Raw genomic sequence first — 17218 nt, 5'->3', positions numbered from 1 at the left:
TCTATCTATCTATCTATCTATCTATCTATCTATCTATCTATCTATCTGTCTATCTGTCTGTCTGTCTGTCTGTCTGTCTGTCTGTCTGTCTGTCTGTCTGTCTGTCTGTCTGTCTGTCTGTCTGTCTGTCTGTCTGTCTGTCTGTCTGTCTGTTTGTTTTGAAGTTTTGGTTTGCTACTAAGTAGTTACAGCATTTATAACATTTTGTATCTTTCCAAAAGATGTTTCAAAAGAGTTTCTATGCAAAACATTAATTACATACCTGCTAAAATAAATGGATGGATGGATGGATGGATGGATGGATGGATGGATGGATGGATGGAAGGATGGATGGATGGATGGATGGATGGATGGATGAACAAACAGATGGATGGGTGGATGAACGGATGGCTGGATGGATAGACAGACAGATGGATGGATGGATGGACGGACAGATGGACGGATGGATGGATGGACGGACGAACGGATGGATGGATGGATGGACGGACAGATGGATGGATGAACAGACAGACGGGCGGATGGATGGATGGATGAACAGACAGACGGACGGATGGATGGACGGATGGATAGACGGATGGATGGACAGATGGATGGATGGATGGATGGATGGATGGACAGATGGGTGGATGGATGGATGGATGGACAGATGGACGGATGGACGGATGGATAGACTGACTGATTAAATTTACAACTAGAAATGTCTTCTTCTCCTAAATGTTCTCATGTTACTCCATGGTGCATCCATGTGCACATTTCTTATTTTATGTTCACATTCCTTTTTAGTTCAATGTCTTTGCCTTTGCAGTTCAGTACATGTGAAAATGTTTAATGATGCTTCTCTCTTTCTAGGTGTGCCTGAACCGGCAGTGCCAGAATGTCAGTGTCTTTGGTGTGCTTGAATGCTCCGGGAAGTGCAATGGACGTGGGGTGAGTGCAAACGGCCTTTTAGTTCACTCTTTAGTGTTAAATTATGCACTGCAGAGTGTTACAAGCCTCTGAAGACTGAGTATTTGTCCATTCATTTACATTTTGGCCTAACGCACAATCAGATTGCTCCCTCTCTGCACTGTAATTACAAAACACTCAAAGAGGAACAGTGGCTTTACAGTGCAGCTTGCTCTATTTTTGTACAATCAGTCTTTATTGTTCACCTGAGGTCAAATCTAGTTAATATAAACACATTTTTTTAAGGTTTACTTACATTTCTATCGTTTTTTTTAACAATGTAGAAACACGAAGAGGTAGAACATAATGGTAGCACTGCCGTTTTTCTAAAATGATCACCTTCTTTTCACAGCATCTCTTTTCAATAATTCAACAAAGGATGCTTTTATGTTTTATTTACTTTGTTGTTTAGTTCTGTAATTGCAGCATTCACCACAGGCAGTGTTATCCCACAGTAACCACTGATCTTCACTGTCAATTATGGCAAGACATCTATCCAATGTGAAATCAAAGCTATCATTTTGGACTCTTTTTAGTTTTATTTTTTTTCATTTCCCTTATGTAATTCATTCAAATTTGCATCAACATTAAAGCCTATCAGTAAACACTAATATGATCAGCAAAAAGAAAAAAAGAACATACTCTGATTTGCTCCATGTAAAATAAAAGGATTGTTCAAAATATATACAGTATCTGCAAAAATATTCTCAACATCATAAAGTAGTTAGATGCACCCTAAAGAATACTGTCCTTCTAACTTGCCTTTCTTCAAAATACATAACTTTAATCAAAAGCTATTTTTTTTACATTTAGGTTTAATATTTGCTGTATTTCATAAACTTTCACCTAACTATACTAATTATTTAAATAATTATCTGATACATAAGAAACAAACTGAGCATAAAGCCTGATCATTATTCATGCTACAAATACAACATGTAGTTCTTGATGTGTTGCCTTTTTCAGAGATATCCCTAGATAACCATATATATATATATATATATATATATATATATATATATCTATCTGTATATATCTATATACATATATATATGCTTATATATGTGTGTGTGTGTGTGTGTATAGTCTTTGTTTGTTTTGCGTTCAATTGACATTTCCTATTCTAATTAATTCCATCCAACAAACCTCCCACTTCACCCACCATAAGTGTCTTTTAAATTTATAACTCATAGTGGAAAGAGTCTTTGCAGGGATGCTTCTTCAGCTGTGTGTCTCAAGAGAAAATCCTCCACATCTGCACAGCTCCCTCCGCCTTTATCCTCCGTCCAGCCAACAGCTGGATTTTGATATTACTCTGGGGAATCCTCACTGGTCCAATTTTTTTTTTTTTTTTTTGCTCTGGAGCTTTTAGTCATTGCCAGATAGACTCTCCCACACATGTTTTATCCATTTATAAGATCTGTTTTCAACATGCTCTTTACCGAAGGGCAAACTAAATAAATCAGTCTGATATCAAATGCATCTTCTCTGCTCACAGGTGTGCAACAACAAGATGAACTGCCACTGTGAAGCACATTGGGCTCCTCCATTCTGTGAGAAAGCAGGTTTCGGCGGAAGCATTGACAGCGGGCCGATGAGGCTAGCAGGTAGTTCAATGGTTTTTAATCTCCGTTTTTGCTCGACTAAACAGATACAACAGGACCTACTAAAAAAAATAAAATTGAATAAACAGCTGCACCAGGGTCAGTTCTGGATAGATGGATGGTCCACAAGTGATAAATATCACGATTAAACAGTATTTATATAAATATAAAGGAATTTAAATGTTATTGCGACCATGATCTAGCTGTAACAGTCTTATGTCCTGTCACTGTTCTGTGCTGTAGATGTGCGTGTGTGTGTATTAATGTGCGTGTTGTCGTATATGGCATCAGCCGACAGCGTGATCATTACTGTGGCAATCCTGGTCACCCTGGTTAGCCTTCTTGTGGCCACTGTTGTCATCTGCCTGAAGAGGAAGACTCTGCTGCGCCTCTTCATCAGCAATAAGAAGAGCACTTTGGAAAAACTCAGGTAACGTCACTTCGGAAACAAACAAACAAAAAAAAATTTCTTTTTTTGGGGGGGGGGGGGGGGGGGGGGGGGTTTTTTATTTTCCTATACTATTTTAAAGAGTTTGATTTTTTTTATTTTTATGTTACAACTAGTTGATCTCAAACCTTTCAATTTAATGTAAACCCAGCATCCTGTTTTCTACCAAGAAGATTAGTTTAATACTCTATGAGCTTTTAATGTAATTGCATCATTTGTTTCTATTATTTAGCTGATTTTTGTTCATTTTAAGGAATACGTTATTTGAAGGCATATCTGTTTTTGCTTTTTGAACAAATTCTTTGAACAAGTCATTTTTAAAGCACATTTCTAAAATCAGAAATTTGTAGGTAGTGCAGCTAAGGACATGCACAGTCTCTCCTGATCTAAAACCGATGTGAATGTTGGACTTACACGGAAAGAAACTCATCTCTAAAAAACGCTATGATGTCGCTCCACCGCTAGTGGATGCCTAATTGAGCCACATTTTCTTTATCATCATCATCAACAACTTCATTTATAAAGTGCTTTAACACGAGCCACAGCTGAAACAAAGTGCTGAACATCAGTAATAAATAAGATAAAAGAAATCATAAAAATGAAGTGACAAAGCTAAGTGCACAGTTAATTAAAAACTCAATATAAAACACAATAAAACGACGAGTTAAACAATACAATACAATACAACTTTATTTATAAAGCACTTTAAAACAACACCGTTGGCCAAAGTGCTGTACACTAACACATACATGCATAAAAGCTATGAACTCAACAAATACCATAAAAGTAATGAACTACCAAATCATAAAACAGCAAACAGTAACAACAATAAAACAACTAACATAAAACAGTAAAACCAACATTTCAAGCTGCGTTAAAAGCCAAAGAGAAAAAAATGAGTCTTCAGAGCAGATATAAAAACAGGAAGTAAGTCAGCTTGTCTGACGTGCAAAGGCAGCTCGTTCCACAGTTTAGGGGCAGCGACTGAGGACGCTCGGTCATCTCTCAGCCTCCTGTTGGACTTTGGGACGGCCAACAGCAGCTGATCTGCTGACCTCAGAGAGCGTGAGGGAATGTACGGCTGGAGAAGGTCGGACTGATACTGTGGGGCGAGATCATGAAGACATTTGAATACAAACAAAAGAAACAGATAAATCAATACCAATAAAAATGAAGTAAAATCAAGTCTCAGTTGAGTTGAAGGTCAATGAGTAGAGATACGTTTTCAGACGGATTTTAAAAATGGACAGTGAAGGGGCCTGTCGAATGTGCAAAGACAGAGCATTCCATATCTTAGGGCCACTAACAGAGAAAGCCCTGTCTCCTCTAAGCTTCCTCTTATTCTTCGGAATGACCAGAAGCAGCAGGTCAGCAGACCTGAGTGACCGAGTGGGAGTGTAGAGGTGGAAAAGCTCTTTTAAATAAGGCGGGGCATGGCTGTTTAAAACCTTACAAACAAACATAAGTATTTTTAAATGAACTCTAAAATACATGGGAAGCCAGTGGAGAGAAGCAAGGACAGGGGTGTTGTGCTCGCTTTTACATATTCCTGTGTAAAGACGTGCAGCAGTATTTTGCACCAGCTGCAGACGTGTAAGTGAGGACTGGCTGACTCAGAGATTGGTGGAATTACAGTAATCCAGCTGTGACGAAATGAAAGCATGGATTACTGTTTCAAACTGTTGCCTTGAAAGAATAGACTTTACCTTTGCTAATTTTCTTAAATGATAAAAACCAGACTTGACTGTGGTCCTTATTTGACATCAGTAATAAAGCTTGAAGATCCTCGAGACACAATAAAAGAGGTTTAATGGTCCAAGCATCAAGTCGCCTTAAAGGCACATAGATTTGGCAATCATCAGCGTAGCACTGAAAGGAGATGTCGTGTTTTCTAAAAATCGATCCTAGAGGAAGTAGATACAAAGAAAAAAGCAAAGGCCCTAAAATGGAGCCCTGAGGAACCCCACATGACAGAGGAGCAGAAAAGGTGGTTGTCGATTTGTTCATCATTCCATAAATACAGTATACTGAAAGAACAAATCCAAAACAAATAGGCAATAATGAACTTCTGGAAGAAACGTAAACTTTGATATAATACTTGATATAATATTTTATAACAAGCACCCTCTTTAGTCAAGTGTTATCAAGAAAAGTTTATGCTTGTTTATTTTGTAAATGCAGCTTATCTTTATCCTAATTTATTTTGCTGGTAGATCTCTGGAGGAAAGCAGACCAACCAGTCCCATCAGGACCGAGTCCAGGTACCGACCCACTCCACGACGCAAGCCTCCACCCAAGCCCTCCACAGCTAATATTTATAAGGTGAGTTATCTGCAATGTTTTTGTGGGCTCATTTTTTCCTCATAGACCATTTTGCTTTATTTGTAATAACTTTTTTGTTCAGTAACCTGCGGTCAAACCTCATCTTTGAGTTGTCACGCTTTCAGACTTTTTGATACAATAAGCTCACGGCAAGCCCGGTAATTGATTCAGCCTCACTATATCTCACCGAAAAGGAAATATTAATTACTGCGCTGCTGTTGACAGGACACGACAGAACTGTAATTGAGAGCTTGTGCTTTTGGAAATGAGATGCGGGGATGTCGTAATTTGAACCCCTTTAATGTTTTGTTTGCAATTTTTGGATAGTTTTATTTATTTATTTTCTTCTTTTTTTTTGTCTGAGAGGGGAGCAGAGTTGATTGATTCTGCCGGTGGAGGAAAATAGCTTTTGATTTGTTTGCTGAAAATGACTGGCGTAGAAAGAGATTGCCTATTGTTGTGTCTGTGCAGCAAAATGAAGGAGCGGGTATTTATATGCATGAAATTGTGTTGATCTAAAATGAGTTTGCACTTGCCTCTATCTGCAACGGCTATGTATAAAAGTTCGATCTAATGTCATAATTGAGTATAGAGTTGTATCCAGTTTATTTTTTATGTGTAGTATACCGCCCACTAGAGTGGCTTTGTGAAACAGCATGTCTTGTCCTGCCATTGTGGCCACCGGAGCAAGTTGTGAAGATGTGTCAGCATCACAACAGAGCTCTCATCCATACATCTGCATTATTTCATTGTGCAGGGCTGAGTGATATGGACCAAAAATAATATCTCCATATGTTTTTACTGAATGGGGCTATAAGATATAAATCTAGATATTTATTTCTTCCCATAAAGTTGTAACAAAAAATACACTTCTGAGTCAAACCTGCAAGTCCCAGCTGTCACACAGGCACTTTGATTAACACACCGCTGCAGATAATAAACAATTGGCATATACAAGAATTCTCTTTGAATAAAATACAATAATGTTCAATTCATGCATAACCTAAAAGTCCCACAGCTGTGCAGTTAAAATGCAAAGAGAAAAGCTACACAGTGAGCATAACAAAAATCTAGCTTGCTCAAATCAGCTGATTAAAAATTGACACACATTTATTCAGTTACACCGACATTAGCCTCAATGTCAGTAGTTATAGAAATAAGTCCCATGGGGTTTATATGCTTTCATAATGCCACGCCACTTCTCACGTTTTATCTCAACTGCAATAATATAACACAACATAAACTATTTTTATACAAGCAATATAGTCTCAGCTTATATCTCGTATGAAATTATATAAATATATTTTAAATATATATATTTATTGCCCAGTCCTAAGGTGTGCTGTCCACCAGCCAAACCCTCTGAAGAAATACATTTGGTCACAACTCATGTTCAGACTCTGGCTTTAATGAACTAAAATGTTTGTTTTATAGTTTTATGTCTGATTCTGACGTCAACATGTTAATCTTGACATGTTGGCTAGTTTAGTTTCTTATTTATCTCACCTTAGTTTTTAATCTTATTTTATTTAAGATTATCGTTTAGATTAATTTAGTGTATGTTTGGATAGTTTATCTTATTTTATATTGGTTTATGTTTGCATAACTTATCCTGATGCATGCTCAATAATCCAGGTAGCAAATCTAAAAAAAAGTTAAACCTGTCCAGAGGACCAGACTTAACTTCTTTAGATTTGCATAACTTAGTTTAGCTTTGCTTAGCTTACTTGATTTTATCATAGTTTATGTTTGGATAATTCAGTTTATGGTTTAGTTTAGCTTGGCGTACTGTATTTTGTCTTAATTTGCATTATTGTATCTTTTAATCTGATTAGATTTACTTTAGTTTAGCATCTACCCTTTGTTTAACTTGACTTTACGTTTTAGCTTATTCTACTGTGTTTTAACTTATCTTAGTTTAGTTATGTCTTTATTTATGTAATTATTTATTTAGATAGCACAATCTTCTTCATAGTGATAAATGCACATCTTCAATTTAGGACATTTTATGAGCATGAACAATATCTTCAAATAAAGATCTGCGACGGACAATAAAAAACAGTGAAAAGACCAGAAGAGAACAAAACCTTATTGAAAGTACGGTATGACTGACTCATCTGCATCTGCTCGTTCATTTAGTTAGATACACTCGTTGACTCAGATCTGTGAACAGCACAGCTGCATCGCATCAAACAAATCATTATTTAAAATTGAACGAAAGCTGGAGATCCCAGTCACTGCTTGAACAAAAGATAAATGAATCAAAATGTCGCCAGCACTAGATTCATCACCTTTTGTTTTAGTAGTCATTTTCTCTGATAGGATGGAAGGTGTGAAAGATGTGAGACATGTTGTTTTTAGGAAAAGCACAGGTGTGAATCCTATTTCCTTAGAAAATTCACAGTTTAGTTCCAAAGTTTCTGCCTGCTCCGGCTCTTTGTCACTCAGTCATGGCTCAGTATGATCAGTAATCAAACCGTCCTCTCTTTTGATTTCCAGCCATCTCTCCTGAGTGCCGAGCCTCTCCTGCCTCCTCACAGCTTCCACTCCCACAGCCTGCGCAGGCTGCCCCTCTACCAGCCCCTGCACATCAGCCACCCCATGCCCGTGTCTCTGAGCGTGGGCCAGCCCACCCTGCCTCCTCTGCCGTTCGATCACCGGGTCCTTCCCACCCACACGTCCCTCTCACCGCCTCTCGTGCCACCTTTCCTCAGCCTGCCGCGCAAGCAGTCGTCGTACCGAACAGACCAGGTTTGTTTGAGCAAAAAAAAGAACTCAAATCCTCTCCTGCATCTTTACAGCTTGCTGTCGCTTCGAAATCTGAAGCTTTTTCTTTGCTATAAAGTAGGAGTGTTGAACTCAGTTACCAAAAGAAGCCAAAATTAAAAAAAAAACTTTGGGCCACTTTCAGCTGATACATTAACTCGAGTCAGATACCTGGTGTCTTTTCTTGGTTGCAGGTTCATCAACAAGAGTTTGATCAGTCTCATTTGACGTTCTCTTGCTTTTTACATCAGAATCAATAATGATAGAATGATCAGCTTTCTGTCTGACTTCAAAGTTAGACAGCTGGCAAGAGAAGTCTACATTAAATTATGTATTTATCAGTTGTTTTAAAGAAAAAAATAAAAGAGATACAAAATTTTACATTTAAATTATCACCTCGGGGGATGAGTGTTGGCCCGCGGCTCTTGAGTTTGAGATTTTTCCACAGTTTATCACAGTCATTTATTTTCAGCAACACAATACTAGTGATAACAAAGTCCATGCTCAATAATCCAGGTATACAATCCAACATTTTTCAGTCACGTCATCTGGACAGTTTTTTTTTTTTTTAAACGTTTCACCTTCCATCCGAAAGGCTTCATCAGTCAAGGAATCAAAATAACAATTGACTGACACCTTGACTGACGAAGCCTTTCGGATGGAAGGTGAAACGTTTCAGCACCAAAAAAAAAAAAAAAAGAAACTGTCCAGATGACTTGACTGAAAAATGTTGAATACTAGTGGATCATTTATTGTAGCCCATTAAATTGAAATTGTATTTTACTGCACATTACCCTCGATTTACATTTATGCAAACGTTAATTTAAAAACAATATACATTTTTAAAGGCAATCGTTTAGCTTGTCAATAATTGGGATTTGCTTAAACTTGTCCTCCCTAATCATTCAGGTGTTTCTTTTTTGATTGAAAATTCCATTACAAGTAAATCTTTGTGATTTAAGGACACACTGACATCTCAGCTAAAACTACTTTTTCCTCAGCAGGTGACATTTGCTTTCAGTTAAGAATTTTAGTTTTTCCAAGCCTTCCATTTTGGCTTTTAAAAATGAAGACTGAGTTCTTTCATGCACACAGACACAGCCACCAACTGGACCAAAAGTCCCTAAAGTCTTTTTTTTTTTTTTTTTTTGACACGCTCATGTTGTTTTCTATAAACGCAAAGTTTTAATAACGCTCCATGAAGTTTAAATGAAGCAGATGAATAAATCGTCCAAATCAGGCACATTTCCAGACTCACAATTTAATTTAATTGCAATTCACTCAAATCAGTGGATTGAAAGGTAGAAATCAATCTGAAAAGTTATGGGCTCTGTTCAAATGGCTGGCAGGAATGTAAAATGTTCAAATTATACTTAATGACCCAAGACCTGCCACCTGTGCAGCCATTTTTAAAGCCTGTAGAAAAGTGTTGGCTTACAAAACCCACTGCAGACGCTTCTCTTGCCCAAATATCGACAGCCAAATTCAATCTGTCTCCCTCCCTGTGACCCGGCTCCTGACTAAGGTGCTGCTTTCTGCTGATCCGGTGGTATGGGAGCAGTGGAGATAGTAAATCCATCCGTCTGCTCAGGTGGTATGTCCAAATCCTGACCCGCTCTTGTACCGGCACAGCAAGGAGACCTGTGCAAGATGTCAGCGCTTTGTGAGCTTCAGCAGGGTGCACAGGAAACTTGTCCAAAAGAACAGGAAGGCATAAATTTGTGACATGGAGAGGGAACAGAACATAACTGCAGATGTGAAGGAAGGGGGCGAGTGACCCAGAGGCCAGCAGACACCACACCAGTTCTGTGTTGTATTTATCTTTGATATGAATTATTATATTATTATTATTATTATATAGGTCTCTCTTGAAAATGAGTTCTCATGACTCAATGAGACTACCAAGAGTAAATTAAATTAAATTAAAATTAAATTCAAGCGGGCATCTTTAGCCATAAAGTCATCTAAAAATGTACATTTATGTTTAATAAGGATGTTGAACTAACAGGAATTCATTAAATATAAGCGTTATTATTTACTTTAAATGTTTTTAAAGCAAGATAGAAAGTTAATATGTCAATATAATTGTTCTTTAATAAAATATTTGCTATTCTGTGCATTTGACACCCAGCGAAACATTTGGAAAAAATGGGACAGGGGTGTGTTTTCCACTATGTTGCATGTTCTTTAAAAAAATATATATGTTTTTTTTTTTTTGTTTTTTTTAATTAAGGCAACACTTTAAACATTTCGGAACAGATGATTTACTGAATGAAATCAAATTGCTTTTATTTTGCAATGCACCGTTAGTGTTCGGTAGGTGAAGGTTTTGTACTGCGAGCGGAGCAGCAGAGAAACTCGAACTGTGGGAGTTTGTGCAGAATGGGGGAGGGAGGGGCGTCAAATGTTGCTAGATTTTAAAAGTGTGTTCTAAAAGCAACCTCGGCGACTGCAACTTTTTTTTTTTTTTTTTTTAAGAAAGCTGTAAACTCTTTATAAAGTGACTTTTAACAGAGAATAGTAGTAGATCTGAAAGTTTTTACCTTGCGACAACAGTGGGGGAGGTGGATTGAAATTTAAACGTTCCACTAGTCTTTTAATCATTTGGAGCTTTAATTAAATATTTTATCAAACAAAACAGATACCTGTTGGCCAGTTTTGCTGCACTGAAACGGATGGAGCGGGTGGATCAGGACGACGTGTGCAGGTCAGAAACAGAAGAGGGGATTCTGTTGGTATTTAACAGCAGGTCAGCACGGACATACGGGCCATCCGTTCTTTAAGGGTGTGTTGCAGGCTTGTTGTTATATTTGGCACAAGCGCCCCTGCTGTCTGTGTCGAAAGGTCTTATTTGAAATGTCTTCGAACTCTCTGCTCCCCACCGGTACCAGGGCGTTTCCAGGGGAACGAAGTCTTTCTCACAGTGAAAGGAGAACTGTGTATAGAGGAGCAGAGAATATTCCAAAGCAGATGTGTTTTTATTGTCTTGTTTAAGTGAAAATTTAAAAAAATTATTAAGATAACGGGCTCAGTGTTGAGTAACTATAAGGTAAATAAGCTGTAACCTTATTCAGGTGCAGTTCCAAAGAAGATTGGACCACATGAAAATTAAGTAAACGAAACGTTTTGGTGTAGACAATGATTTTTTTTTCTGTGCTTCTGGTTATGAAAGGTGTTTGTATAGATTCAGAGCACAACGTCGTTCTTCATTTTGAATAAGAACACATTTTCTATTTGGTGATTTTTCACCAAGTCAGCAAATCTGGTCCTGGATTATTAAATTAACGTGGCTCCGTCTATCAGTCTGCATCTTGATTTTTGATTCAACTTTTAGATTTTAAAGATTTCCTTTTACACTGTGGACAGTGTTTGCTTAAGGTAATATTCCAACAAAGTTCTCGAGCTGGATTACTGTTTATCTTTTATTCCCCCTCCATTCTCACCGTACTGTGGATGTAGAGGAGAAACAAGCCTGCTGTGCAGATGATGGAGCTCGGCCTGATTTTTTTTTTTTAAATCACAACTTTAGGAGGCTTTTTTTGTGTGTAACTAAGTGGAAACAGCTTTTTTTCTGCAAAACACAGACCATGTTCAGGTTATAAAATGTATTTTTCTCACTTATGAGGCTACTCGGCTTCCCCTCGGTTAGAGTCTACTATTAACATTTGTACAATTTTTTACTTCTTCTTATAACAAATCCTAGTAGTTTTTTATTGCCTTTTTTTAACAAGTATCTCTAAATATTTCTGAAGGGGCTCAGAAGCCTTTTTTTTGTGCTATTTAAGAGCATGCCTTTGTTTAAAAAAAATACCATTCATAGAAAAAAATGCATCTAGGTCTGTGGGAGGAAACCGGAGTATCTGGAGAAAACCCACGCATGCACGAAGAGAACATGCAAACTCCACCCAGACCAGGATTTGAACCGGCAACCTTCTCGCTGAGTGGCAGCAGCTCTACAGATTGCGCCACCGTGCTACCCGACTCACAGCTAGAACACCAAATATGAGTTTGATATCTATAAAAGTAACTACGTTATAATCATTTTTGTGTTTGCCGTGTTCGTTTGGTGTGGCATCCATCTTTAAACTCAGTTGAATCCAATCGTTCACCATTTTTTTTCATCAAAAAATATTTTGCTAACAGACAAACAAATGGACACACAGACACAATAGTCTGTGTTTTATGGTAGCTGCCAATTATTCATAGGAAGAAATTCAATTCAGTTTATTTATATAGCGCCAAGTCACAGCAGAAGTCGTCTCAGGGCACTGAACAGAAACATTGATATATAAAAATAATAATTTAACATTATTTATCTGAGGAGCAGACTGCTTTGAGTTTAACTCCATCACAGAACTCTCATCTTGAGAAAGAATGAAGGCAACAGTGGAAAGGAAAAACTCCCTCATGAGGAAGAAACCTTTAGCAGAACCAGGCTTAGGACAAGCGGCCATCTACTTTAACCAGCTGGGTTTGGTAGGAACAGATACACAATGGCAGGTCAAGAATCACATGTTAAGGTAGAAATAGTATCAAATAAAAACTATTCAATCTTAACAATTCATTTAAGGAAATGAGGTCAATTTGTCCTCCAGTTATCAAAGCCTATAGCAGCATAATAACCCAATTCTAACTACAGGATTCATCAAAAAGGAAAGTCTTAAGTCCAGTCTTAAAACTGGACAATGTGTCAGTCTCACAGACAGAAACTGGAAGTTTGTTCCACAAGAGAGGAGCCTGATAACTGGAAGATTTTCCTCCCATTCTGCTTTTGGAAACTCTAGGAATCACAAGTAAGCCTGCAGTCTGAGAGGAAATTGCTCTGTTAGAAAAATATGGAACAATAAGATCTTGAATATAAGATGGAGCTAGGTTGTTGAGGGCTTTGTAGGTTAGAAGTAAGATTTTTTAATTAAATTCTGGATTTGACAGGGAGCCAGTGGAGAGAAGATAAAACTGGAGAGATATGATGTCTCCTACTAACTCCAGTTAAGACTCTGGCAGCAGCATGTTGGATTAACAGAAAACTTTTTAAAGAAGTATTTGGACACCCAGATAACAAACCATTGCAATAGTCCAGTCTAGACGTGACATGTAGATTTGTTTTATTTTCTGGGCATTTTAAATATGAAAATGTTACTTGGCTCAATAAAGAAAAATAAGTTGGCTGTTCCATAATTAAAAAAAAAAATTAAGTGGTTTCATCCCAGACGTTGCTTTATTTCAAAGTTCAACAACACATTAGCTTCCTTTATGTGGCCAAAGTGTGGGGGAGTTAAAGGTCTCCTGCCTGCAGGGATCTCCACCCACTCAGCCACAAAATACCCACCGATAAGGTCTGACTCACAGTTGGCTTTTCCAACACATCTAGGTGGTGGGTGGGTTAAAGTCAGGGTCTGCACAGACGGGTAAAGGTCTCCTGCGCAAAACTCTGCAAATAAATGGACCTTATGTGATGCACAGAAATACTTTTTTATTTTTTATAAGAAACAGGCGAGGATCTTTTTTAACTGCAGCCATGCAGGTGTATGAAGAAAAACCGGTCATGTAGATTAGTAACACACAACGGCGCCTCATCCAGATAACCTTCTCCACTCACACAGAGCTGCCACAGAGGTGATGGAGGAGCGAGCTGGAGGTTTATCTCATGTTTGCTGTCCTATTCAGAGGAAACACTGATAACACACTGCCCTCTAGTGAAATGGGTGTTTTGGGTCCAGACAGCCAAAACACAACTAATCCAAACAGACAAGCACAAAGTTTTATTCAAGTTTCTCGTAGTGAGATTGCAAAAAGAAAAGTCAGCACAGATGGAGGGATTGAGCAGAAAGACTGAATTTTATTTCCCTTCTCAGGACTTTGAGAAGCCTAGTCCACCACAGAAACCGCTACCTGCGGATCCGTTAGGAAGGAGCTCTCGACTGGGTCACTGTGCCTCAGCAGGAGGGGTCCACATCGCTGGGGCTGGAGCTCTCCCAGTACCCATCCCCAAAGTGCCCAGGCCTCCACCCAGCATCCACTTACCCAACAGGTCTGTGCATCCCAACAGAAGACCCCATCATTTTAACCATATACAGTATCAGAAGTGGGAATCTGATAATTGTACAAAAATGTGTTTACTTTTTGTTTTGATTTATTAATTTTTGCCCATTTTTATGCACTTTGTGTAAAAAAAAAACAATGTTTTGCAGTGTTTACGGTTAAACAAGCCTCTAAAGTGGTGTAAACAGTTTATATTTCTGAGCCTTATAATGAAAACGTGACATGTTTTCAGAAGGCTTAGCATGTTGGAGCTACAGTACGTCTGACCTAGAAACTCTGCCAACGTATTTAGATAAACAAGACGAGTTCGTACATGTGACCAACATATTAAGCTCTGATTCGAGCGTGACTGGAAGAGATTTAGGTTGAATGTTTTGTAGTTATTCCAGAAAATTTAATTCTCAGACTTTTTGAAAATCGGGTTTTGCTATAAATATAAACTAGACATGAAACAAAAACTAGAGAAGTTGCTTTTTCTGCAAAAATTCAGTGTGAATGCTTACTGCTGAATTTGCTATTAAAAAACAGCTGAAATGAGCTAAAAACATGCTAAAATGTAGCTGAAACTGTAGAACAAGTTAAAGTTAGCAGAAAAAAGAAGCAAGAACACATATTTGCAGAATTTGGTGTAAATAGCAGAAAAGAGCACAAAAATTAGGAAATTAGCTATTAAAAAAGGGGGGGGGGGCTGAAATTAGCAAAAAGTAGCTGAAAAGAAGCTGAAAAGTCATAAAGAATCTTCAACTACCAGAAGGATGTGGAAAGAGCTGAAATGAGCTAAAAATAAATAGCTGAAAAAACTAAAATTAGCATAAAAAGCTAAAAAGCTAGCTGAGAAGGTAGAACAAGCTGAAATTAGCAGAAGAAAGCAGAAAGCACATTTACCCAGTTAGGCTGAAAGAAGCAAATATGAGGAAAAAAGTGGAAATTATCTGAAAAAAGCTGAAATTGGCAACAAAAAAACAAACGAAAAAACAGCTGAAAAGTAGCTTAAAAGGCAGAAAGAAGCTTAAATCCCCAGAGGGACATAGAAAGAGCACAGTTTTGTTGAATTAGTCAGAAAATAGTTGAAATGAGTGAAGAAAATGTGGAATTAGCTGATAAAGCTAAAATTAGCATAAAATAGCTAAATTGTAGCTGAAATAGCAGAAAAAGTTGAAACTAGCAGAACAAAACTGAAAGGAGCATAACAATCTGAAATTAGCATAAAAATATTAATTAGGCTGAAAGTAGCATAAATTACCACGAAGAGCTTGAATTCATCTGAAAACGGCTGAAATTAGCTTAAACAAAACCTAAAAAGGTAGCTGAAAATGTAGAACAAGCTTAAATTAGCAGAAGGAAGCAGAAATAATTCATTTTTGTCCAATTAGGCTGAAAGAAGTAAAAATTAGAACAAAAAGTGGAAATTATCTGAAAAAAGCAGACCCCCCCCCCTCCAAAAAACAAGAGAACAGCTAAAAAGTAGCTAAAAGGGCAGAAAGAAACTTAAATCACCAGAAGGAAGTAGAGAGAGCACAGTTTTGCTTAATTAGGCTTAAAATAGTTTAATTGGGTGAAGAAAATGTGGAATTAGCAGAAAAAGTTAAAATTAGCATAAGCATAGCTAAATAGTAGCTGAAATAGCAGAACAAGTTGAAACGTGCAGAAATAAGTTACAAGAAGCACAGAAATGTTGTAGGTATCAGAAATAATCTGAAAGGAGCACAAAACAGCTGGGAAAATTTAAAAAACAGCTGAAAGTAGCTGATTATTTTTTTTTTTAATTTGCACAAGGAAGCTGAAAGAAGCTGAACCAGAACAAAAAGTGAAAGGAGCAGTAAAAGATTGTAAACAGATCTAAAGATTTGAAGGACGTAAAATGAGATTTATTATTTATTTTCTATGAGGAAAAAAAAAATGGCAGAAAAGGTTAAATATTTCAAAAAGCTAAAGTTGCACCACCTCCAAGTCAAAGTAGGATTTTCCTGAAAGAGATGAACATTTTGATACATAATTTGTTGAAAAAGCTTGAAAACTGCGGGACGAGAAAGATGCAGAAAAACGTACGGGGACCACAACAGTGTGAATGCTTCAGAAGCGTTCCCACAATAACTACCAGTAGGAGCCTGGTTGTTTTGATCTGCAGTGTTGTCATGGCTCCCTGTCCTTGTCTCTTGCAGACCTGTACCAGCGTTGCCCTACAGACCTCCAAAGACTCCGAGGGACTGCTGAGCTCCCAGCATCAGAGACGGATGGGATGATTTAAACCCAACAAATGACTAAAACTTTCTTGTTTTGCACTAATTCCTGAGACTCTGTTGGACCTTTCAGACAAGGATGAGTCACAGTTTGCAGTGAAAAGGGGACGAACATCATCTCTTGGTGCTTCGCCTCCTGAAGGCGCCTTGTCGTCCTCGCTCAGGTACCAATGAACTATTTATCGGTTAAATTATTTACCTTGCCGGTTCATGCACAGAAGGAACTTACAAAGAAAGAAGAAAACGGTTTGTTTTTAATTAAAGGAAGGAAAATTTGTGTTGTTTTCAACTTCTTTTTTTTTTTAATGATCCTTAGTGATTTTATACTGTTTTCTCAAAACTGAGAAAATGCATATATATAGTTTTTTTTTTTACTAACAATTGCTTGAGATACGGCACTGCAAAAAAAAAAGTTGGGATTTTAATGAAGGAAAGGGAACTACAGCACAAGTCAGGGTTCAACTTGTAGCTGGTGAGGCAGTTTTATTTAATGTGATTTACTGTCTTCATTATAAAAATATTTTTCTTTTTTTTTTTGCCATGGTGCTTAAAAATAAAATTGAACTACAGTTTACAACATAAAGCTGGAACAGACAAAGTGTTAGTGGGTTGTTTTTTTTTTCTTATGTTTATGGGATTAACTTGATTGGCTGATTTTATAGTCTCCCAGTGAGGCTTCCTAATTCCTTATAAGCTCAGATTTTCACGCACGACAGCCCGGCGCTGACGTACGCCTCGGAGCATGTTCCGAACACGTTCTCCTGACGCCGGAGAAGCTGCAGAGTGTCGGTGGATTTGACGGATTGATTGTGTTCCAGAGAATTTCATAGACGCCAAATAAATCAATATTA

At 37.7% G+C, this 17218-nt stretch overlaps 1 protein-coding gene across 1 annotated transcript in view; it reads left to right on the top strand.

The window, feature by feature from the left end:
* The window catches only part of adam12b (ADAM metallopeptidase domain 12b), a 112719-nt gene extending 96364 nt beyond the window's left edge, over nt 1-16355 (top strand). The window contains exons 16-22 of the mRNA XM_037697631.1: nt 850-927; nt 2444-2552; nt 2793-2979; nt 5211-5319; nt 7819-8070; nt 13941-14116; nt 16290-16355. Coding sequence (XP_037553559.1) covers nt 850-927; nt 2444-2552; nt 2793-2979; nt 5211-5319; nt 7819-8070; nt 13941-14116; nt 16290-16341 — 963 coding nt within the window. The 3' untranslated portion in view covers nt 16342-16355. The remainder of the gene's footprint in view (nt 1-849; nt 928-2443; nt 2553-2792; nt 2980-5210; nt 5320-7818; nt 8071-13940; nt 14117-16289) is intronic.
* Nucleotides 16356-17218: the final 863 nt, after the last annotated feature.

The sequence above is a fragment of the Nematolebias whitei genome, chromosome 1 (genome assembly GCF_014905685.2).
Source record: "Nematolebias whitei isolate Nwh7 chromosome 1, NemWhi1, whole genome shotgun sequence".
In the NCBI taxonomy this organism is placed as follows: domain Eukaryota; kingdom Metazoa; phylum Chordata; class Actinopteri; order Cyprinodontiformes; family Rivulidae; genus Nematolebias; species Nematolebias whitei.
Note: the sequence above shows the minus strand (reverse complement) of the source record. Positions and strands in the feature narration are given on the sequence as shown.